We start from the raw sequence: 24637 nt of genomic DNA on the forward strand, positions 1-24637 counted from the left end.
CGCCAAACAGACGGTCGCCAGAAAATGGCAAACCGGTTAAGAACTTCTTGGAAGCAGAGTCTGCCTTCCATTTGCGTAGCCACATGGCCCTGCGGACTGCCACTGAATTGGCGGATGCTACCGCTGTACGGCTCGCAGAGTCCAGGACGGCATTCATGGCGTAGGACGAAAAAGCCGACGCCTGAGAGGTTAAAGACGCAACCTGCGGAGTAGAGGCACGTGTGACTGCATTAATCTCAGACTGACAAGCTGAGATAGCTTGGAGTGCCCATACGGCTGCAAATGCCGGAGCAAAAGACGCGCCTATGGCTTCATAGATGGATTTCATCAGGAGCTCTATTTGCCTGTCAGTGGCATCCTTGAGCGATGAACCATCTGCTACTGCTACTATGGATCTAGCCGCCAGTCTAGAGACTGGAGGATCCACCTTGGGACACTGAGCCCAACCCTTAACTACGTCAGTGGGGAAGGGGTAACGTGTGTCATTAAGGCGCTTAGTAAAGCGCTTGTCCGGAAAAGCTCGGTGTTTCTGGACTGTATCTCTGAAGTTGGAGTGATCAAGAAACGCACTCCGTGTACGTTTGGGAAACCTAAATTGGAATTTCTCCTGCTGAAAAGCTGACTCCTCAATCGGAGGAGTTGGAGGAGAAAGTTCTAACACCTGATTGATGGACGCTATAAGGTCATTTACTATGGCGTCCCCTTCAGGTGTATCAAGATTGAGAGCGGCGTCAGGATCAGAGCCCTGATCTGCCACCTCCGCTTCATCCTCCAGAGAGTCCTCATGCTGAGACCCTGAGCAGTGTGATGAAGTCGAGGGAAGCTCCCAGCGAGCCCGCTTAGCCGGTCTGGGACTGCGGTCCGTGTCGGAGTCTTCACCGTGGGACCTAGGAGTCACCCCAGGAGCACTTTGCTGCGCCGACCGAGGCGGGTCTGGGGGCAATGATTCAACAGTGCCCGGGGCCTGTGTTACCGGTCTGGACTGCAAAGCTTCAAGTATCTTAGCAGACCATCTATCCATAGACTGAGCCATGGATTGAGAAAGTGACTCAGAAAGTTTCTCAGCCAACACTGCAAACTCTGTACCTGCCACCTGGACAGTGGCAGCCGGTGGTTCTACCTGGGCCGAGGGTCCCACCAGTGCCTGAGGCTCCGGCTGAGTGAGTGTCACAGGGGCCGAGCATTGCACACAATGAGGGTAGGTGGAACCTGCAGGTAACATAGCCGCACAAGAGGTACAGGTTGCAAAATAAGCCTGTGCCTTGGCACCCTTGCTTTTTGCGGACGACATGCTGTTGTCTCCTCTTAGAGCAATCAGTGAGGGTATATAGCCAAAAGCAAATAGTGCGGCCGAACAGAGTAAATGTATACAATATAAGGATATAAATATACACTTCGGCACCCAGGGGGGGCAGCACCTAGTAACAAGTGCGGCTTACCGACCGCCCTCAGCGGTTGTGTGACCACCAGATTCCCTGCCTGGGCCTCCCAGAGCTGTGGAGCTCGGTCTGAAGTTCTCCAGCGGCAGAAGTGCTGATAGCAATGGCTGCCAGCATTCTGAGAGGAGGAGGGAGCCGTGGGCGTGCCTCAGAAAGTGCGGGAATCTGGTGCCCCGCAGTGCTCAGTGAGGGGGGAGGAGGATACCTAAGTATGCTCCAGCCCTCACCGCTGACCTCCAGTCTAGCGTCCCGCCCTTACCCCTGACTGGCAGGCCCGGGGGCGGGAGTATGCGGTACTAGGCCGCAAAAGCCGGGGACTAAATTTATTAACGCGGCCGGCAAACAAGCGCGGTCGGCGCGGTAGTCCCGGCGACACAAAACACCCAGCAGCTGCTGCAGCGTCCGTTACACAGGCGCTCTATGCGCCGTCCCCAAGGGGACACAGAGTACCTCAGAGGAGCAGGGCCTGTCCCTGACGATACCCGGTCTCCTGTCCGTCAGATTCCCCCAGGGGCTGCGGAGGGAGCCCGGTCCCAGTGCATGGTGACCGGTTAGGATCCCACTTCACCCAGAGCCCCTAAGGGATGGGGAAGGATAACAGCATGCGGCTCCAGCCTTTGTACCCGCAATGGGTACCTCAACCTTAACAGCACCGTCGACCAGAGTGGGGTGAGAAGGGAGCATTCCGGGGACCCTGTTAGGGGCCCTCTTTTCTTCCATCCGATAAAGTCAGCAGCTGCTGCTGACTAAAATGTGGAGCTTGCGTGAATGTGTGCCTCCTTCAACACAAAGCATAAAAACTGATGGGCCCGTGATGCACGGGAGGGTGTATAGGCAGAGGGGAGGGGTTACACTTTTTAAAGTGTAATACTTTGTGTGGCCTCCGGAGGCAGAAGCTATACACCCAATTGTCTGGGTCTCCCAATGGAGCGACAAAGAAATTCTACTTAGTTGTTACGTCTGTCTAAGCGGCTTTCCAACACTTATCATTGTGGGCATTGGAGATGATCCAACCATCAAGACCATCTATGGCCATGAGGACTGTGGAGCGTGGCTAACCCCTTTATTTTCTTTCCTTCACAGGCCTACAAGACTAGATACATGTCTTGAACAACAGAAGTTTAGTGTCAAAAGAAACCACATTCACGTAATAGTAGTGGAGGACCCAAAGTTAGTCTTCTATCAATCACATACTGATGAAATATCCTAAAGAAATTGCCATCAATGTTAAATGTTGGAAAACGTCTTGTATCCAATAGAACACTGCTAATTGCTGGTGATCTATGTAGCAGGACATCCTGAGACACCTTATTTCTCAGGACAAACCCTTTAAGCATTATCATTGTACTTACTTGTGCACATTGCCTGCAAATTCTTCTGCAATCGCCTTTTCTCGGTTATAGGCATTCTCAACTTCTCTAAACTGACTTTTGATAAGGTCTAAATCTGATGTGGTTTGTGCCTGGCTGGCCTTCTCCACTTGTAGTGATCCCTCAAGATCCCGAATGTGGAGCTGGGAAAAAAGAGAATTTTGTTTACTTACCGTAAATTCTTTTTCTTATAGTTCCGTCTTGGGAGACCCAGACCTTGGGTGTTTAGCTTCTGCCTCCGGAGGACACACAAAGTACTACACTTAAAAGTGTAGCTCCTCCCTCTGAGCCTATACACCCCCTGGTGAGCCAGTCACAGCCAGTTTAGTGCAAAAGCTGAAGGAGAATAGCCACCCACAAGTAGAACAGAGCAAGAGCCGGAACAACCGGAGACTCTGTCCACGACAACAGCCGGTGAAAACACGCGGAACAAGGAAATTGCCAACAGGCAACAGGGAGGGTGCTGGGTCTCCCAAGACGGAACTATAAGAAAAAGAATTTACGGTAAGTAAACAAAATTCTCTTTTTCTTTATCGTTCCTTTGGGAGACCCAGACCTTGGGACGTTCCAAAGCAGTCCCTGGGTGGGAAATAAACAGAAAAACTAAGAAGTAGGCAGAACCTAACTTCACAAATGGGTGACCGCCGCCTGAAGGATGCGTCTGCCCAAGCTCGCATCTGCCGAAGCATGAGCATGCACTTGGTAGTGCTTCGAGAAGGTATGCAGGCTAGCCCAAGTGGCAGCCTGACAGACTTGTTGAGCCGTAGCCTGGTGCCTAAAAGCCCAAGAGGCACCGACAGCTCTGGTCGAGTGTGCTTTGATCCCCGGCGGGGGTGGCGCCTGCGTACTCTGGTAGGCGTCCGAGATGGTCGACCTAATCCAACGGGCTAAGGTCGGCTTAGAAGCAGGGAGGCCCTTGCGCCGACCTGTGGTTAGCACAAAAAGAGAGGTGCACCGCCTAAACGCAGCGGTGCGAGACACATAGATCCGGAGAGCACGCACCAGATCTAGAGTATGTAGAGCTTTTTCAAAGCGATGAACAGGGGCCGGACAGAAGGAAGGTAAGGTAATGTCCTTGTTAAGGTGGAAAGGAGAGACCACCTTAGGAAGGAAGTCCGGAGTCGGACGGAGAACCACCTTGTCTTGATGAAAGACTAAAAAAGGTGACTCCGAGGAGAGCGCAGCCAAATCAGAGACTCTCCTGAGAGAAGTTATGGCAACCAGAAGGCCACTTTCTGTGAAAGACGGTACAAAGAAACCTCCCTAAGAGGCTCAAAGGGGGGTTTCTGCAAGACCGTGAGAACCAAGTTAAGGTCCCAGGGGTCCAAGGGTCGCCGGTAAGGCAGAATGATGTGAGACGCGCCCTGCATGAAGGTGCGGACCTGAGCCAGCCGAGCGAGACACTGCTGGAACAGAACTGACAGAGCCGAAACTTGTCCCTTGAGAGAGTTGAGGGACAGTCCTAGCTGCAGACCGAACTGTAGAAAAGACAGAAGGGTTGGCAAGGAGAATAGCCAAGGGGGATGGCCGGTAGAGCGACACCAGGACAGGAACATTTTCCAAGTCCTATGATAGATCTTAGCGGACGAAGACTAACGGGCCCGAGTCATAGTGGAGATGACTTCAGGGGGAATACCAGAAGCCGTCAAAATCCAGGACTCAAGAGCCACGCCGTCAATTTGAGAGCCGCAGAATTCGGGCGGAAAAACGGACCTTGCGAAGTAGGTCTGGACGGTCCGGGAGCTGCCACGGCATCTCTACGGACAGTTGGAGCAGGTCCGGATACCAAGCTCGCCTGGGCCAGTCCGGTGCAATGAGGATGACTCGACGACCCTCTATTCTGATCTTGCGCAGAACTCTGGGCAAGAGAGCTAGAGGGGAAAACACGTAGGACAGATGAAACTGGGACCAGTCCTGAACCAGAGCGTCCGCGGCGAAGGCCTGAGGATCGTGGGAGCGAGCCACGTAAACAGGAACTTTGTTGTTGTGACGGGATGCCATTAGGTCCACGTCCGGAGTGCCCCATTTGCGGCAGATCGACTGAAATACTGCCGGGTGCAGGGACCACTCGCCACCGTCCACGCTTTGATGGCTGAGATAATCTGCCTCCCAATTGTCCACGCCTGGGATGTGGACTGTGGATATGGTGGCCCTGGAGTCCTCCGCCCATTGAAGAATGCGTTGTACCTCCATCATTGCCAGGCGGCTGCGTGTCCCGCCTTGATGGTTGATGTAGGCAACCGCTGTCGCGTTGTCTGACTGGACTCGAATGTGCCTGCCCGCCAGCAGATGGTGAAATGCTAGGAGAGCTAGAAGTACGGCTCTGATTTCCAGCACATTGATTGAAAAGGCTGACTCGGACAGAGTCCAAGTGCCCTGTGCTCTGTGGTGGAGACATACCGCTCCACAGCCGGATAGACTGGCATCCGTGGTGAGAATCACCCAGGACGGGGCCAGGAAGGAGCGCCCTTGGGACAGGGAGAGGGGCCGAAGCCACCACTGAAGAGAGCTCTTGGTCCGTGGCGACAGAGCCACTGACTTGTGTAAGGAGGAAGGCCGCTTGTCCCAACAGCGGAGAATGTCCAGCTGCAGGGGGCGCAGATGGAACTGGGCAAAGGGAACAGCCTCCATGGACGCCACCATTTGACCCAGCACCTGCATCAGACGCCTGAGGGTATAACGGCGGGGCCTCAGGTGAGAGCGCACCGCCATCCGGAGTGACAGCTGTTTGTCTAAGGGCAACTTCACAAGTGCCGGCAGAGTCTCGAACTGCATTCCCTAGGTACGTGAGACTCTGGGTCGGAGTCAGAGTGGATTTGGGAAAATTGACAAGCCACCCGAATTGGGCTAGAGTGGCGAGAGTGAGCGAGACACTCCCCTGACAGTCTGCGCTGGATGGAGCCTTGACTAGAAGGTCGTCCAGGTAAGAGAGCACTGCCAACCCCTGGAGGTGCAGAACTGCAATCACTGCTGCCATGACCTTGGTGAATACCCGAGGTGCCGTGGCTAACCCAAAGGGGAGAGCCACGAATTGGAAATGATCTTCTCCTATTGCAAAGCGTAGCCACCGCTGGTGTGAAACTGCAATTGGCACATGTAGATAGGCATCTCTGATGTCGATGGATGCCAGGAAATCCCCTTGGGTCATTGAGGCAATGACTGATCGCAGAGACTCCATGCGAAAGTGCCGCACCCGAACATTTTTTGGGAACCAGGAAGAGGTTGGAGTAAAAACCTCTGAACCGTTCCCAGGCGGGAACTGGTACAATTACTCCGTTGGCCTGCAAGGCTGCCACGGCCTGTGAGAAGGCGGCGGCCTTGGAGCAGGGGGGAGTTGAGAGAAAAAATCTGTTTGGCGGGTTGGAAGAGAATTCTATCCTGTAGCCGTGAGAAATGATATCTCTCACCCACTGATCGGAGACCTGTTGAAACCAAGCGTCGCCAAAGTGGGAGAGCCTGCCACCGACTAAGGACGTTGCTAGAGCGGGCAGAGAGTCACGAGGAGGCTGCCTTAGTGGCAGGACCTCCTGCGGTCTTCTGTGGACGCGCTCTTGAGCGCCAGCTGGATTTCTGGTCCTTAGCTGAGTTAGCGGACAAGGCGGAGGGCTTGAAGGACGACCAGTTGGAGGAACGAAAGGAGCGAAACCTCGACTGAATCCTACCCTGGGCAGGTTTCCTGGTCTTGGTTTGTGGCATGGAAGTACTCATACCGCCAGTAGCCTCCTTAATAATTTCATCCAGCTGTTAACCGAACAGCCGGGAACCAGCAAAAGGGAGCCCAGCAAAGTACTTCTTTGAAGAAGCATCTGCCTTCCACTCTCGAAGCCACAAGATCCTGCGGATAACGAGGGAATTAGCCGAAGCCACCGCAGTGCGGTGAGAAGCCTCTAGCATGGCAGACATGGCATAAGAAGAAAAAGCTGAAGCTTGAGAAGTTAAGGCAACCATCTCGGTCATAGATTCCCTGATGAGGGAATGCATCTCCTCTAGAGAAGCAGAGATGGCTTTGAGGGCCCACACTGCTGCAAAAGTTGGGGAAAACGCGGCCCCCGCCGCTTCATACACGGATTTGGCCTGAAGGTCAATCTGACGGTCAGTGGCATCCTTAAGGGAAGTGCCATCAACCACCGACACAACGGTCCGGGCTGAGAGCCTAGACACCGGAGGGTCTACCTTTGGGGAGTGAGCCCACTCCTTGACCACCTCAGGTGGAAAGGGAAAACGGTCATCAGAACCACGCTTTGGGAAGCGCTTGTCAGGACAGGCCCTGGGTTTGGTCACAGCGGCCTGAAAACTGGAGTGGTTAAAGAACACACTCTTTACTCTCTTAGGCGAGGTAAACTGGTGCTTTTCTGCGAGAGAGGGTTGCTCCTCTGATACTGGAGGGTTGAGATCCAGTACAGAATTAATGGAAGCAATCAAGTCACTAAGTTCTGAGTCACCCTCGGAAAGATCAATGGGGCACATGGAGTTAGCCTCCGAGCCCCCTGTAAAGACATCCTCCTCATCCTGCGAGTCCTCAACCCTTGAATCAGAGCCGCGGGATGAGGGGGGAGAGGAAACCCTGCAGCGCCTCTTAGGAGAACGGGGTCTGTGCCCTGATGATGAATCCTCTGTGAGCTCCAGTGGACGGAGGTCAGAGGATAGGGATCCTAAAGGACCCTTAGCAAGAGCATTAGAGGCACCCTGTGAAGTGAAGGGGGCTGATGAATATTCATCAAAGTCCTGGACAGAAGTCCCATGGACTCAGCAAATGACTGGGAGATAGACCTAGAGAAGGACTCTACCCAGGCCGGGGGTTCAGCCACAGGTGCAGAAGCAGCTTGAGAGACCACTGGGGGTGAGACTCCAGGCTGTGGCACCTCCAAGTTAGAGCAGACATCACAATGTGGATAGGTGCTCGGTTCAGGCAGCAGGAGCTTACATGCAGCGCATGCAGTATAAAGCTTTGGAGCCTTGCTCCTCATGTGAGACATGCTGCTGGAGTGGGGAAAACAGCTTCTACAAAGAGAATGAACCCCAGGGAGTATATTCAGAGGTCCACAACCAGAGACCGGCTGTGGCTTACCAGACCGCCGGAAGCGGTGCTGTGTGCCCTCCAGATCCCGAAGCCCGGACCCCCAATGCACAGCACCTCAGCAGGGATGCAGAGTGCAGGATGTCCCAGCGCAGAGTGAACCCTGCCCAAGAAAATGGCTGCCGGAGCGAGGAGAGGGGGCGGGCTGGGGGCGTCCCTGTAGGAAAGCGGGATCTGGAGGGCCATAGAGGCCTGCAGGGGGGGAGTCACGCACAAGCAGTGGGGAGTGCCCCTCCCCTGTGCAGGACGGCCGCCGGGAGGAGCCGTGCCTGTCCCTCTGCATGAATGACATGCAAGGGCAGGTAACAGAAACTAGGCCTCCGGCGAAGCCGGGGCCTAAATTTGAGCAGCGATGCCGACGCGAAGGCACCATCGGCGCGGTTCTCAGGCAAAAAGCCAGAGGACCCGCCGGAAATGTCAAAACAAATACAGCAAACACACTCTCCCCACACAATAAAGGACAGGGACCCCCAACATATGAACGTCTCAGGTACTTAGCTGCTGAGACGCAGGGCCAGGTCCCTGGGGATGAGTGCTCCGGTCCAGCAGGGTCCTCAAGGGGCTGTGGACGGAGACCGGTCTCCTGCCAGGCATGGAGACCGCGCTGGCTCCCACTTCAATCCAGAGCCCAGGAGGGATGGTGAAGGAGCACGGCATGTAAGGCTCCAGCCTTGGAAATCAACCTTACAACACCACCGACACAGTGGGGTGAGAAGGTATATGCCGGGAGTCCAGACATGGACCCACACTTCTTCAATCTTTTTCCAAAAAAAAATGAAAAAAAAAAAATAAAAATCATATGAGAATGCATGTGTGGATGTATGTCCTCCTGAACACAAAGCGATAAACTGGCTGTGACTGGCTCACCAGGGGGTGTATAGGCTCAGAGGGAGGAGCTACACTTTTAAGTGTAGTACTTTGTGTGTCCTCCGGAGGCAGAAGCTAAACACCCAAGGTCTGGGTCTTCCAAAGGAACGATAAAGAAAGAGAAGTAACCTATTAATTTTACAGTTCACCGGGACATTCTGTTCTGCAAACCAATGGTCAAAGGTTGGCCATAAATGGGAAGTTTAGTGTTAGGAATCCAAAATACATTTACCAACATGGGTCCTCATTTATCAATAGAATCTAATAGCAAGACGGTCTTTATTTCATCTTTGCCATCAATCTACTCTAAGCTTACAGCCATCACTCTCTATGTACTAAGTGGTAAATGTAGCCACGCCTCTACGACTGAAAGCTGGAGGCCGCCTTGGAGGAATAACGTTCACTTCCTCGCAGTAGCCAGGCTTTTAGTGTGGCAACTGGGCCGATTTAGAATGTTATTAAACTGCAGATTAACCCCATATCTGAAGGTTAATGGTGTTTGGAGACAATACAGGTTATCTGTAAACCGCTTCTCACTGGGGTCAGTTTTCATTTTTGGACCTTTCTTTTTCAGTCCCCTTGCTCCAAGATCCATAATGTTGTTATTTTTTTTTTAGTTTATTTTTTGGTAGGACGATTTGTAGTTTTGAATGACTTTACCATGTAATGTACTGAAAAAAAAGTAAACAAAATTCCAACTGGGGTGAAATAGTGAAAAAAACACACCACAATCCTGCCACTGCTATTTAGGTTTCCTTTTTATAGGACGCTTACTATTTTTAAACTGAGCAGGCACCATGATTATGTCGGCAAGCACAATTACAGTGATACCAAACTAGTTTGTTGTTCTCAGAAAAAACTCAGAACTTTCTAAAAAAAAAAACAAAAAAACTTGTTTCATCATTTATTTCTATCATCAATAAAGCAGTGTAAAGGCTTGTTTTTTGCGTGCCAAGCTGTAGTTTTTATTTATCTCATTATGGGGTACATAAAACGTTTTGAATGCCTTTTATTTAATCTTTTTGGAGGAACTGCTGAGATGAAAAAAAAGAGAATTTTGTTTACTTACCGTAAATTCTTTTTCTTATAGTTCCGTCTTGGGAGACCCAGACCTTGGGTGTATAGCTTCTGCCTCCGGAGGACACACAAAGTACTACACCTAAAAGGTGTAGCTCCTCCCTCTGAGCCTATACACCCCCTGGTGAACCAGTCACAACCAGTTTAGTGCAAAAGCTGAAGGAGAATAGCCACCCACAAGTAGAACAGAGCAAGAGCCGGAACAACCGGAGACTCTGTTCACGACAACAGCCGGTGAAAACACACGGAACAAGGAAATTGCCAACAGGCAACAGGGAGGGTGCTGGGTCTCCCAAGACGGAACTATAAGAAAAAGAATTTACAGTAAGTAAACAAAGAAGGGAATTTTGTTTACTTACCGTAAATTCCTTTTCTTCTAGCTCCAATTGGGAGACCCAGACAATTGGGTGTATAGCTTCTGCCTCCGGAGGCCACACAAAGTATTACACTTAAAAGTGTAAACCCCTCCCCTCTGCTATACACCCTCCCGTGCATCACGGGCTCCTCAGTTTTGGTGCAAAAGCAGGAAGGAGGAAACTTATAAATTGGTCTAAGGTAACTTCAATCCGAAGGATGTTCGGAGAACTGAAACCATAACCAAGAACAATTCAATCTGAACAACATGTGTACACAAAGAACAACAGCCCGAAGGGAACAGGGGCGGGTGCTGGGTCTCCCAATTGGAGCTAGAAGAAAAGGAATTTACGGTAAGTAAACAAAATTCCCTTCTTCTTTGTCGCTCCATTGGGAGACCCAGACAATTGGGACGTCCAAAAGCAGTCCCTGGGTGGGTAAAAGAATACCTCGGTAAAAAGAGCCGTAAAACGGCTCCTTCCTACAGGTGGGCAACCGCCGCCTGAAGGACTCGCCTACCTAAGCTGGCATCTGCCGAGCGTAGGTATGTACTAGATAGTGCTTCGTGAAAGCGTGCAGACTCAACCAGGTAGTCGTCTGACACACCTGCTGAGCCGTAGCCTGGTGCAGCAACGCCCAGGACGCACCCACGGCTCTGGCAGAATGGGCCTTCCGCCCCGAAGGAACCGGAAGCCCAGCAGAACGGTAGGCTTCAAGAATTGGTTCCTTGATCCACCGAGCCAAGTTGACTTGGGAGCTTGTGACCCTTTACGCTGGCCAGCAACAAGGACAAAGAGTGCATCCGAGCGGCGCAGGGGCGCCGTACGGGAAATGTAGAGTCTGAGTGCTCTCACCAGACCTAACAAGTGCCAATCCTTTTCACGTTGGTGAACCGGATGAGGACAAAAAGAAGGTAAGAAGATATCCTGATTGAGATGAACAGAGGATACCACCTTCGGGGGAAATTCCGGAACCGGACGCAGAACCACCTTGTCCTGGTGAAACACCAGGAAGGGGGGCTTTGCATGACAGCGCTGCTATGTCAGACACTCTGCGGAGTGACGTGACTGCCACTAGGAAGACCACCTTCTGCGAAAGGCGTGAAAGAGAATATCCCTCATTGGCTCGAAGGGTGGTTTCCGAAGAGCCGGTATCACCCTGTTCCGATCCCAGGGTTCTAGCCGACGCTTGTAAGGAGGGACTATGTGGCAAACCCCCTGCAGGAACGTGCGTACCTGAGGGAGTCTGGCTAGACGCTTCTGAACAAAAAAAACACAGAAAGCGCCGAAACTTGTCCCTTAAGGGAACCGAGAGACAACCCCTTTTCCATTCCGGATTTAAGGAAGGACAGAAGTGGGCAAGGTGAATGGCCAGAGAGTAAAACTCTGATCAGAGCACCAGGATAAGAAAATCTTCCACGTCCTGTGGTAGATCTTGGCGGACGTTGGTTTCCTGGCCTGTCTCATAGTGGCAATGACCTCTTGAGATAACCCTGAAGACGCTAGGATCCAGGATTCAATGGCTACGCAGTCAGGTTGAGGGCCGCAGAATTTAGATGGAAAAACGGCCCTTGAGACAGCAAGTCTGGCCGGTCCAGCATCGCCAGAGGGGGAAATACGTGAGGCAGTGGAAACTGCGACCAATCCTGAACTAATGCGTCTGCCGCCAGAGCTCTGTGATCTTGAGAACGTGCCATGAATGCCGGGACCTTGTTGTTGTGCCGGGACGTCAATAGGTCGACGTCCAGCTTCCCCAGCGGCAACAAATCTCTGAAACACGTCCGGTCGAAGAGACCATTCCCTGTGTCCATGCCCTGGCGACTGAGAAAGTCTGCTTCCCAGTTTTCTATGCCCGGGATGTGAGCTGCGGAGATGGTGGAGGCTGTGGCTTCCACCCACAGCAGAATCCGCCGGACTTGCTGGAAGGCTTGCCGACTGTTTGTGCCGCCTTGGCGGTTGATGTATGCCACCGCCGTGGCGTAGTCCGACTGAATTCGGATCTGCCTATCTTCCAGCCATGGCTGGAACGCTTTTAGGGCTAGACACTGCCCTTCCCTCAGAACATTGATCTGTAGGGAGGACTCTGCTGAGTACATGTACCCTGAGCCCTGTGGCGGAGGAAGACCCCCTGACAGACTCGCGTCCGCCGTGACCACAGCCCAGGATGTGGGCAGGAAGGACTTTTCCTTCGAGAAGAAGTGGGAAGAAGCCGCCACTGAAGGGAGGCCTTGGCTGCCCGAGAAGGAGCAACATTCCTGTCGAGGGACGCTGTCCCATTTGTGGAGAAAGTCCCATTGAAGTGGGCGCAGATGAATCTGCGCAAACGGAGCTACCTCCATTGCTGCCACCAACTTCTCTAGGAAATGCATGAGGCGCCTCAAAGGGTGTGACTGGGCTCGAAGGAGCGATTGCACCCCTGTCTGTAGTGAACGCTGTTTGTCCAGCGGAAGCTTCACTATCGCTGATAGAGTATGAAACTCCATGCCGAGATATGTCAGTGATTGTGCCGGTGTCAATTTTGACTTTGGGAAAATTGATGAACCACCCGAATCTCTGGAGAGTCTCTAGAACAATGTTCAGGCTGTGATGCCATGCCACCCAAGAGGGGGCCTTGACCAGTACATTGCCTGAGATAGTAGGACCGCTAGGCGCAGCGCAGGAAGCGCTGATATTCTGGTACAATCGGCACGTGGAGATAAGTATCCCTGATGTCGATTGACGCTAAGAAGCCTCCTTGGGCCATCAAGGGCGATGGCAAGCGGAGAAATTCCATCCGGAACCGTCAGGTTCCCTGTTCGTTGAGCAGTGTGAAGTCCAGAACGGGCCGGAGTGATCCGTCCTATCTTGTACCACGAACAAGCTGGAGTAAAAAGCCGCGACTACGTTCTTGAAGGGGAACGAGGATCGCAACTCCTCCTGCTTTTGGAGTGTTCACCGCCTGGAAACGTGCCTCGGCTCGCTCGGGGGACGGAGATGCTCTGAAGCAACGAGTCGGAGGACGAGAACAGAGCTCTATCCTGTGACCGTAAGACAGAATGCCTCCTACATCGGTCTTGGCCATGTGGGGACCACTCCCCTGACCTGGATGCAGAAAAGGTTCTCTGTGCACGGCGGAGGATGAAAATACCACCGCCTGAAACGTCAAAGACGCTAATTGCGGAGCACAGGAAGACCGCATTGATCTCAGACAGAGCAGCTGAGATAGCCTGGAGTGCCCACCCCTGCAAAGGCTGGGGCAACGGACGCGCCTATGGCTTCATAGATGGATCTCATTAGGAGTTCTATCTGTCTGTCCGTGGCATTCTTGAGCGTGGACTCGCCAGCCACTGCTACTACTGATCTAGCCGCCAGTCAAGAGGCTGGAGGGCACCTTATGACACTGAGCCCAAGCCTTAACAACGTCAGAGGGGAAGGGACAACATGTGTTATAAGGCGTTCAGTAGAACGCTTGTCCGGGAAGGTGTGCTTCTGGACAGTATCTGTGAAGCCTTAAGAGCCCCGTCCGGACAGAGTCCTGGGTTGCGACCTCCGCCCCATCCTCTAGAGGGTCCTCAAGCTGAGACCCTTGGAGAAGTCGGGGAAGATTCCAAGCAAGGCTGCTTAGCCGGACTGGGACTGCGGTTCGTGCTGGAGTTCACCACGTAATAACTAGAGGCCACCCCAGGAACACGCTTCGTCGCAGACCGATAGAGGCCTGGGGCGATCCCGCAGTGCCCGGGGCCTGTGTAAGGGGCCGGTCTGGACTGCAAACTCCTAGTCTCTTAGCCGACCATTTGTCCATAGCCTGAGACATGGATAGTGAAAATGGCCCAGAGAGTTTCTCAGCAAAAACTGCAACTCTGTCCCTGCCGCCTGGACAGGGAACGCCGGCGGAGCTCAACCAGTGCCCCCGTCTCCGGCTGAGCGAGTGCCACATGGCCCGAGCAATGTTCACAGTGACCACTGAGGATACATATGTACAGCCGAACTGTGAAACTGCATACAAACATTATATACATATATACAGTTCATCACATATACAGTTCATCACTCTAGGGGGCCCAGCATCGAGAAGAAACCCCCTGGTGTACCGACCCTGAAGCAGTATGTGCTGCTGAAAATATGGCTGTCGGCGTATACAGTGGAGGGGGGAGCCGTGGGCATAACCCCAAAAGTGCGGGAATCTGGTACCCTGAGTGAAAAGTGAGGGGGGCGGAGGACACCAAGTGTGCTCCAGCCCTCACTGCTAGCCTCCGACTGACCGTCCCGCCCTTCCCCCTGACTGGCAGGGCCAGGGACGAGAGTTTAAGGCGCTAGGCCGCAAAAGCCGGGGGCTAAAGTTACAGACCGCGGCCGGCAAGCAGGCGCGGTCGGCGCGGTGGTCGCCAAGTCTGAGGCCAAGGTGCTCTCTACACCGTCCCCAAGGGGACACTGAGTAACTTGCAGGGATCAGCGTGCTTAGTGAGGGGGGCGGAGGACAGCGAAGTGTGCTCCGGCCCTCACTGTCGGCATCAGCCCGACTGTGTCGCCCTTCCCCCTGACTGGCAGGTCCGGGGGCGGTTTAATGATTGAACAGTGCCCGGGCTGAATCACCAGCCTGGACTGTACGGCTTCTCCAGGAGTAGCCAAAAATGCGCAGTGCGACCATACAGTGTAAATCAAGCATACAAGCATATATATATATATATATTACACTTCGGCACTCAGTGGGGCCAGCACCTCAGGTGCTGCTTACCGACCGCACAAGCGGTTGTGTGATCACCAGAATCCCTGCCCAGGCCTCCAGTGTTGTCTCTCCTTTCCAGCGTCAGAATTGCTGACAGGAATGGCTGCCGGCGTTCTGTGGGGAGGAGGGGGCCGTGGGCGTGCCCTAGAAAGTGCGGGAATCTAGTGCCCCACTGTGCTGAGTGAGGGGGGAGGAGGATACAGAGTATGCTCCAGCCCTCAGCACTGACGTCTTGTGCAGCGTCCCGCCCTTCCCCTGACTGGCAGGCCTGTGGGCGGGAATCAGCGAAACTAGGCCGCAAAAGCCGGGGACTAAAGTTATAAGCGCGGCCGGCATATAAGCGCGGCCGGCGCGGTAGTCCCCGGCGCACTAACACACCCAGCAGTGCTGCAGTGTGTATGGCACAAGCGCTCCATGCGCAGTCCCCACGGGGACACAGAGTACCTCACAGTAGCAGGGCCTTGTCCCTGATGATACTCGGCTCCTATCCAGCAGATTCCCCAGGGGCTGCGGAGGGAGCACGGTCCCAGTGCCTGGAGACCGATTAGGATCCCACTTCACCCAGAGCCCTAAAGGGATGGGGAAGGAAAACAGCATGTGGCTCCTGCCTATGTACCCGCAATGGGTACCTCAACCTTAACAACACCGCCGACTCAGTGGGGTGAGAAGGGAGCATGCTGGGGGCCCAATATGGGCCCTCTTTTCTTCCATCCGACCTAGTCAGCAGCTGCTGCTGACTAAGATGTGGAGCTATGCGTGGATGTCAGCCTCCTTCGCACAAAGCATGAAAACTGAGGAGCCCGTGATGCGTGCAGAGGGGAGGGGTTTACACTTTTAAGTGTAATACTTTGTGTGGCCTCCGGAGGCAGAAGCTATACACCCAATTGTCTGGGTCTCCCAATGGAGCGACAAAAAAATTCTCTTTTTCTTTATCGTTCCTTTGGGAGACCCAGACCTTGGGACGTTCCAAAGCAGTCCCTGAGTGGGAAATAAACAAAAAAACTAAGAAGTAGGCAGAAACCTAACTTCACAAATGGGCAACCGCCGCCTGAAGGATGCGTCTGCCCAAGCTCGCATCTGCCGAAGCATGAGCATGCACTTGGTAGTGCTTCGAGAAGGTATGCAGGCTAGCCCAAGTGGCAGCCTGACAGACTTGCTGAGCCGTAGCCTGGTGCCGAAAAGCCCAAGAGGCACCGACAGCCCTGGTCGAGTGCGCTTTGATCCCCGGTGGGGGAGGAGCCTGCGAACTTTGGTAGGCGTCCGAGATGGTCGACCTAATCCAACGGGCTAAGGTCGGCTTAGAAGCAGGGAGGCCCTTGCGCCGACCTGTAGTTAGCACAAAAAGAGAGGTACACCGCCTAAGCGCAGCGGTGCGAGACACATAGATCCGGAGAGCACGCACCAGATCTAGAGTATGTAGAGCTTTTTCAAAGCGATGAACAGGGGCCGGACAGAAGGAAGGTAAGGTAATGTCCTTGTTAAGGTGGAAAGTAGAGACCACCTTAGGATGGAAGTCCGGAGTCGGACGGAGAACCACCTTGTCTTGATGAAAGACTAAAAAGGGTGACTCCGAGGAGAGCGCAGCCAAATCAGAAACTCTCCTGAGAGAAGTTATAGCAACCAGAAAGGCCACTTTCTGTGAGAGACGATACAAAGAAACTTCCCTAAGAGGCTCAAAGGGGGGTTTCTGCAAGACCGTGAGAACCAAGTTAAGGTCCCAGGGGTCCAAGGGCCACCGGTAAGGCGGGATGATGTGAGACGCGCCCTGCATGAAGGTGCGGACCTGAGCCAGCCGAGCGAGACGCCGCTGGAACAGGACTGACAGGGCCGAAACCTGTCCCTTGAGAGAGTTGAGGGACAGACCTAGCTGCAGACCGGACTGTAGAAAAGACAGAAGGGTCGGCAAGGAGAATGGCCAAGGAGAATGGCCGGTAGAGCGACACCAGGACAGGAACATTTTCCAAGTCCTATGATAGATCTTAGCGGACGAAGACTAACGGGCCCGAGTCATAGTGGAGATGACTTCAGGGGGAATACCAGAAGCCGTCAAAATCCAGGACTCAAGAGCCACGCTGTCAATTTGAGGGCCGCAGAATTCGGGCGGAATAACGGACCATGCGAGAGTAGGTCTGGACGGTCCGGTAGAGGCCACGGCATCTCTACGGACAGTTGCAGCAGGTCCGGATACCAAGCTCGCCTGGGCCAGTCCGGTGCAATGAGGATGACTCGACGACCCTCCATTATGATCTTGCGCAGGACTCTGGGCAAGAGAGCTAGAGGGGAAAACACGTAGGACAGACGAAACTGGGACCAGTCCTGAACCAGAGTGTCCGCGGCGAAGGCCTGAGGATCGTGGGAGCGAGCCACGTAGACAGGAACTTTGTTGTTGTGACGGGATGCCATTAGGTCCACGTCTGGAGTGCCCCATTTGCGGCAGATCGACTGAAATACTGCCGGGTGCAGGGACCACTCGCCACCGTCCACGCTTTGACGGCTGAGATAATCTGCCTCCCAGTTGTCCACGCCTGGGATGTGGACTGCGGATATGGTGGACCTGGAGTCCTCCGCCCATTGAAGAATGCGTTGTACCTCCATCATTGCCAGGCGGCTGCGTGTCCCGCCTTGATAGTTGATGTAGGCAACCGCTGTCGCGTTGTCTGACTGGACTCGAATGTGCCTGCCTGCCAGCAGATGGTGAAATGCTAGGAGAGCTAGAAGTACGGCTCTGATTTCCAGCACATTGATTGAAAGGGCTGACTCGGACAGAGTCCAAGTGCCCTGTGCTCTGTGGTGGAGACATACCGCTCCACAGCCGGATAGACTGGCATCCGTGGTGAGAATCACCCAGGACGGGGCCAGGAAGGAGCGCCCTTGGGACAGGGAGAGGGGCCGAAGCCACCACAGAAGAGAGCTCTTGGTCCGTGGCGACAGAGCCACTGACTTGTGTAAGGAGGAAGGCCGCTTGTCCCAACAGCAGAGAATGTCCAGCTGCAGGGGGCGCAGATAGAACTGGGCAAAGGGAACAGCCTCCCTGGACGCCACCATTTGACCCAGCACCTGCATCAGACGCCTGAGAGTATAACGGCGGGGCCTCAGGAGAGAGCGCACCGCCAACTGGAGTGACAGCTGTTTGTCTAAGGGTAACTTCACAAGTGCCGGCAGAGTCTCGAACTGCATCCCTAGGTACGTGAGACTCTGGGTCGGAGTCAGAGTGGATTTGGGAAGATTGACAAGCCACCCGAATTGGCCTAGAGTGCTGAGAGTGAGTGAGACACTCCGCTGACAGTCTGCGCTGGATGGCGCTTTGACTAGAAGGTCGTCCAGGTAGGGGAGCACTGCCAACCCCTGAAGTGCAGAACCGCAATCACGGCTGCCATGACCTTGGTGAAAAGCCGAGGGGCCGTGGATAACCCAAAGGGGAGAGCCACGAATTGGAAATGATCGTCTCCTATTGCAAAGCGTAGCCAACGCTAGTGTGAAACCGCAAAGGGCACATGCAGATAGGCATCTCTGATGTCGATGGACGCCAGGAAATCCCCTTGGGTCATTGAGGCAATGACTGATCGCAGGGACTCCAAGCGAAAGTGCCGCACCCGAACATGCTTGTTGAGAAGCTTGAGATCCAGGATGGGCCTGAAGGTACCGTTCTTTTTGGGAACTAGGAAGAGGTTTGAGTAGAAACCTCTGAACCGTTCCCGGGCGGGAACTGGTACAATTACTCCGTTGGCCTGCAAGGCTGCCACAGCCTGTGAAAAGGCGGCGGCCCTGGAGCAGGGGGGAGTTGAGAGAAAAAATCTGTTTGGCGGGTTGGAAGAAAATTCTATCCTGTAGCCGTGAGAGATAATATCTCTCACCCACTGATCGGAGACTTGTTGAAACCAAGCGTCGCCAAAGTGGGAGAGCCTGCCACCGACTAAGGACGTGGCTGGATCTGACAGAGAGTCACGAGGAGGCTGCCTTAGTGGCAGGACCTCCTGCGGTCTTCTGCAGACACGCTCTGGAGCGCCAGTTGGATTTCTGGTCCTTGGCTGAGTTAGCGGACGAGGCGGAGGGCTTAGAGGACGACCAGTTGGAGGAACGAAAGGAGCGAAACCTCGACTGAATCCTACCCTGGGCAGGTTTCCTGGTCTTGGTTTGTGGCATGGAAGTACTCTTCCCGCCAGTAGCCTCTTTAATAATTTCAATTAATCAACAATTCACCTGACCATATATTCATGCCACTAAATTCAACTGGACCAACACAAGCAATTGTCCCCAATCAGGAAACAAATCAGTGGTTCATGGTTAAAACAATGATTTTTATTACATAAATTAAATAACACACATTTTAAAAAATAGAACTATCCTGTAGGGACACTAATAATTCCCAGAAAACATTTGTTACATCCAGACACAAGTGAAGCTATATATGCTAGAATGACAGAAACTTCCATATATGTGGCAGAATACCATAAGGCAGTGCTGCTAGTAAGACCATACATGCACTGAAATACACATTATATCCATAAAGGTGCCCATACATAGAAAGAGCCTGATAGCTACAGAGTATACACTGCCCTGATGTAACAAGGAGTCATCCCAAGGCTAACGCCACAATAGCTACCTGATAGATAACCTGGATCTGGGTAAAGCGTCCCTGCACCCCAACGCCGTTCCGCCCTTGCTTCTTCCGGGGGCGCCGGGGTGTGTTATTTAATTTATGTAATAAATATCATTGTTTTAACCATGAACCACTGATTTGTTTCCTGATTGGGGACAATTGCTTGTGTTGGTCCTCTTTAATAATTTCATCCAGCTGTTCACCGAACAGCCGGGAACCAGCAAAAGGGAGCCCAGCAAGGTACTTCTTTGAAGAAGCATCTGCCTTCCACTCTCGAAGCCACAAGGTCCTGCGGATAACGAGGGAATTAGCCGAAGCTACCGCAGCGCGGTGAGAAGCCTCCAGCATGGCAGACATGGCATAAGAAGAAAAAGCTGAAGCTTGAGAATTTAAGGCAGCCATCTCGGTCATAGATTCCCTGGTGAGGGAATGCATCTCCTCCAGACTAGCAGAGATGGCTTTGAGGGCCCACACTGCTGCAAAAGTTGGAGAAAACGCGGCCCCCACCGCTTCATACACGGATTTGGCCAGAAGGTCAATCTGACGGTCAGTGGCATCCTTAATGGAAGTGCCATCAGCCATCGACACAACGGTCTGGGCTGAGAGCCTAGACTCCGGAGGGTCTACCTTTGGGGAGTGAGCCCACTCCTTGACCACCTCAGGTGGAAAGGGAAAACGGTCATCAGAACCACGCTTTGGGAAGCGTTTGTCAGGACAGGCCCTGGGTTTGGTCACAGCGGCCTGAAAACTGGAGTGGTTAAAGAACACACTCTTTACTCTCTTAGGCGAGGTAAACTGGTGCTTTTCTGCCAGAGAGGGTTGCTCCTCTGATACTGGCGGATTGAGATCCAGTACAGAATTAATGGAAGCAATCAAGTCACTAAATTCTGAGTCACCCTCGGAAGGAGCAATGGGGCACATGGAGTTAGCCTCCAAGCCCCCTGTATAGGCATCCTCCTCATTCTGCGAGTCCTCAGCCCTTGAATCAGAGCCACGGGATGAGGAGGGAGAGGGAACCATGCGGAGCCTCTTAGACGGACGGGGTCTGTGCCCTGATGATGATTCCTCTGTGAGCTCCAGTCCTAAAGGCCCCTTAGCAAGAGCATTAGAGGCACCCTGTGAAGGGGGCTGATGCATATTCATCAAAGTCCTGGACAGAAGTCCCATGGACTCAGCAAATGACTGGGAGATAGACCTAGAAAAGGACTCTACCCAGGCCGGGGGTTCAGCCACATGTGCAGGAGCAGCCTTAAGGTCCAGTCACACTAAGCAACTTACCAGCGATCCCAACAACGATAGGGATCGCTGGTAAGTTGCTAGGAGGTTGCTGGTGAGCTGTCACACTGCGACGCTGCAGCGATCCCACCAGCAACCTGACCTGGCAGGGATCGCTGGAGCGTGGCTACACGAGTTGCTGGTGAGCTCACCAGCAACCAGTGACCAGCCCCCAGTCTCCTAGTTACAGCACACATCAGGTTAATTAACCCGATGTGTGCTGCAGCTAAATGTGCACAGAGCAGGGAGCAGCGCACAATGCTTAGCGCTGGCTCCTTGCTCTCCTAGTTACAGCACACATCGGGTTAATTGCCTGATGTGTGCTGCAGCTAAATGTGCACAGAGCAGGGAGCAGCGCACAATGCTTAGCGCTGGCTCCTTGCTCTCCTAGTTACAGCACACATCGGGTTAATTACCTGATGTGTGCTACAGCTACATGTGCACAGAGCAGGAGCCGGCAGCACAGGCAGTGAGAGTGGAGGGAGGAGGCTGGTATCAAAGGTAAATATCGGGTAACCAAGGACAGGGCTTCTTGGTTACCCGATGTTTACATTAGTTACCAGCCTCAGCAGAAGCTGGCTCCCTGCTCACTGCACATTTAGTTGTTGCTGTCTCGCTGTCACACACAGCGATCTGTGCTTCACAGCAGGACAGCAACAACTAAAAAATGGCCCAGGACATTCAGCAACAACCAACGACCTCACAGCAGGGGCCAGGTTGTTGCTGGATGTCACACACAGCAACATCGCTAGCAACGTCACAAAAGTTGTTCGTTACCAGCGATGTTGCTAGCGATGTTGCTTAGTGTGACGGGGCCTTTAGAGACCACTGGGGTCGAGACCCCAGGCCGTGGCACCTCCAAGTTAGAGCAGACCTCACAATGTGGATAGGTGCTCGCTTCAGGCAGCGGAAGCTTACATGCAGCACATACAGCATAAAGCTTTGGAGCCTTGCTCCTTGTGTGAGACATGCTGCCTGAGTGGGGGGAAACCGCTTCTATAAAGGGAATGAATCCCAGGGAGAATATAGCAGAGGTCCACAACCAGAGACCGGCTGTGGCTTACCAGACCGCTGGAAGCGGTGTTGTGTGCCCTCCAGATCCCGAAGCCCGGACCCCCAATGCACAGCACCTCAGCAGGGATGCAGAGTGCAGGACGGGCCAGAACAGAGTGAAACCTGCCCAAGAAAATGGCCGCCGGAGCGAAGAGAGGGGGCGGAACCTTGGGCGTCCCTGTAGGAAGGGCGGAATCTGGAGGGCCATAGAGGCCTGCAGGGGGGGGGGAGTCGCACACAAGCAGTGAGGAGGGTCCCTCCCCTGTGCAGGACGGCCACCGGGAGGGGCCATGCCTGTCCCTCAGCATGAGTGACATGCAAGGGCAGGTAACAGAAACTAGGCCTCCGGCGAAGCCGGGGCCTAAATTTAAGCAGCGAGGCCGACGCGAAGGCACCATCGGCGCGGTTCTCGAGCGAAAAGCCAGAGGACCGGCCGGAAATGCTAAAAAACACAGTAAACACACTCTCCCCCCACAATAAATGACAGGGACCCCCAACATATGAACGTCTCAAGGTACTTAGCTGCTGATACGCAGGGCCAGGTCCCTGGGGGTGAGTGCTCCGGTCCAGCAGGGTCCTCAAGGGGCTGTGGCCGGAGACCGGTCTCCTGCCAGGCATGGAGACCGTGCTGGCTCCCACTTCAATCCAGAGCCCAGGAGGGATGGTGAAGGAGCACGGCATGTAAGGCTCCAGCCTTGGAAATCAACCTTACAACACCACCGACACAGTGGGGTGAGAAGGTATATGCCGGGAGTCCAGACATGGACCCGCACTTCTTCAATCTTTTTCCAAAAAAAAGGAAAAAAAAAAAAAAAAATCATATGAGAATGCATGTGTGGATGTATGTCCTCCTGAACACAAAGCGATAAACTGGCTGTGACTGGCTCACCAGGGGGTGTATAGGCTCAGAGGGAGGAGCTACACTTTTAAGTGTAGTACTTTGTGTGTCCTCCGGAGGCAGAAACTATACACCCAAGGTCTGGGTCTCCCAAAGGAACGATAAAGAAAATGGCAATTATGCAAATAAAAAAATGTTTTATGGGGGGGGACGGGTGGGCGGACATTAACATATTTGTTAAATATTATAATTTTGAAAGATCAGATTTTTCGGAACACAGAGATACCAAAAGTGTCTACTTTTTTATTTCTCTATTTTTAAATTGGGAAGGGGGAGGATTTATAAGTTGGGAAGGGGGGGAGGATTTAAACATTTATATCAATGTCCAAGGAGTAGAAAGCCATGGCATACACCATCCAATATTCCAAGGTGCTTTATTTCATGGTAATGTGCAGATAAAAATAGCAGGGAAGGAGCTGGGTGCAGGCCCCCTAAAGACCGACGACGACCGTTTCGCACCATTAAGTGCTTTGACAGATCCAATTGGACCCGTCAAAGCACTAAGAGGTGCGAAACGGCCGTCAGACGTCTTTAGGGGGCCTGCACCCAGCTCCCTCCCTGCTATTTTTATCTGCACCATGAAATAAAGCACCTTGGAATATTGGATGGTGTATGCTGTGGCTTTCTACTCCTTGGACATTGGTCTAGATTTTCTTTTCCTATGCCCCATGCACCCATCACTTTTTCCATGAGGAGGACTTAAGCTGACATGTTTATCCAGTTATAAGGTAGAGCACGGTTTGTTGCAGAAACAACTTCTGTTTGATATATTTAAACATTTATATATTTTAAACAATTTGTTTTTACTATTTTTCACTGTGTTGAAGCTGGGATTGTTTCATTGCTGGTTTCATATAGTGCAATACTACAGTACTGCAGTATATAATAAAAAAAGATATTTTCCTAAACTGCAGTGACAGAGGTCTTCCCTAGGTCCTCATCTGCTATGGCAATCAATTGACACTCAAAGATTGCATTGCGAGGAATGGTGGGTGATAGGAGTCTACGCATACACGCACTGGCAACCAGACGATGTGAATGACACCGTACGTGATTGATTTAACCCTATAGATCCCACTGATGATAAACTGATGGCATATTTTAATGATATGCCGCCATGTTATAAAGACAGGAATACCCTATTAATGTTAAAAATGTTATCTTAATGGAAAGTATGCCAGTGCAGAGATCCAAAGTGTACAAAATTCAGATTCCCATCTGCCATTTGATTTACTTCTATGAACAGATAAAAAGGTTGTCTTCATCTTTATAAGCCCTGGATGTCTCCCTCACTTGTACAGAAACATCGAGGAGGATATCATGTAAGTAGTATAATAATATGACTATCGCCATCTTCACCGTATGGATGTGAAGACGGCTCCATCGTGGGTTTACACAGCAGAAATTTGGGCAGCCTGGGGTCTTTATCACAGGTGGTTATACTTTTCCAAGTGCAAGATCCCTACTTACTGCATTTGATTGCTGTCCATGAAGTGGACACCTCCCTTTCAGTTCGGTTACCGCAGTGGATCTCTTAATAACCAACAAGTGATTTGAGAACTACCTGGATGATTTCAGAGTTAAACTTGGACTCCAGATGTGCTGCTCTTTCTGCTTCGATGCCCTCCTCCAGTCTCTTCACTCTCTGATTTACAGCCTATAAGAAAACAATCATAGGACAAAGGATCAGGATATCAGAAAAATGTACTCCTTAAGGCCTCGGTTCCACTTGCGTTTTGCATAGACGACTGCAATCTGATAAAACATCGGATTGCACTCACACCAGTGCAAAACAATGGGGCAATGTCCAAGTGCGATTGATTTCTCATGGCATGTCGGCCTGAGAAATGAAGCGCAGCATGTTGCGTTTGGCAGTGAGTCTCGGCTCATGCACCCCCATACAAGTCTATGGGTGTGTTAGAA

At 52.6% G+C, this 24637-nt stretch overlaps 1 protein-coding gene across 4 annotated transcripts in view; it reads right to left on the reverse strand.

The window, feature by feature from the left end:
• The window catches only part of CCDC171 (coiled-coil domain containing 171), a 222477-nt gene that overhangs the window by 131544 nt on the left and 66296 nt on the right, over positions 1-24637 (reverse strand). For all 4 annotated transcript variants that reach the window (XM_075316539.1, XM_075316545.1, XM_075316534.1 and 1 more), the window contains exons 7-8: positions 24279-24371; positions 2792-2952 (exon numbers count right to left, since the gene is read on the reverse strand). In XM_075316539.1, coding sequence (XP_075172654.1) covers positions 2792-2952; positions 24279-24371 — 254 coding nt within the window. The remainder of the gene's footprint in view (positions 1-2791; positions 2953-24278; positions 24372-24637) is intronic.

This window comes from Anomaloglossus baeobatrachus, chromosome 1 (assembly GCF_048569485.1).
Source record: "Anomaloglossus baeobatrachus isolate aAnoBae1 chromosome 1, aAnoBae1.hap1, whole genome shotgun sequence".
Classification (NCBI taxonomy): Eukaryota; Metazoa; Chordata; class Amphibia; order Anura; family Aromobatidae; genus Anomaloglossus; species Anomaloglossus baeobatrachus.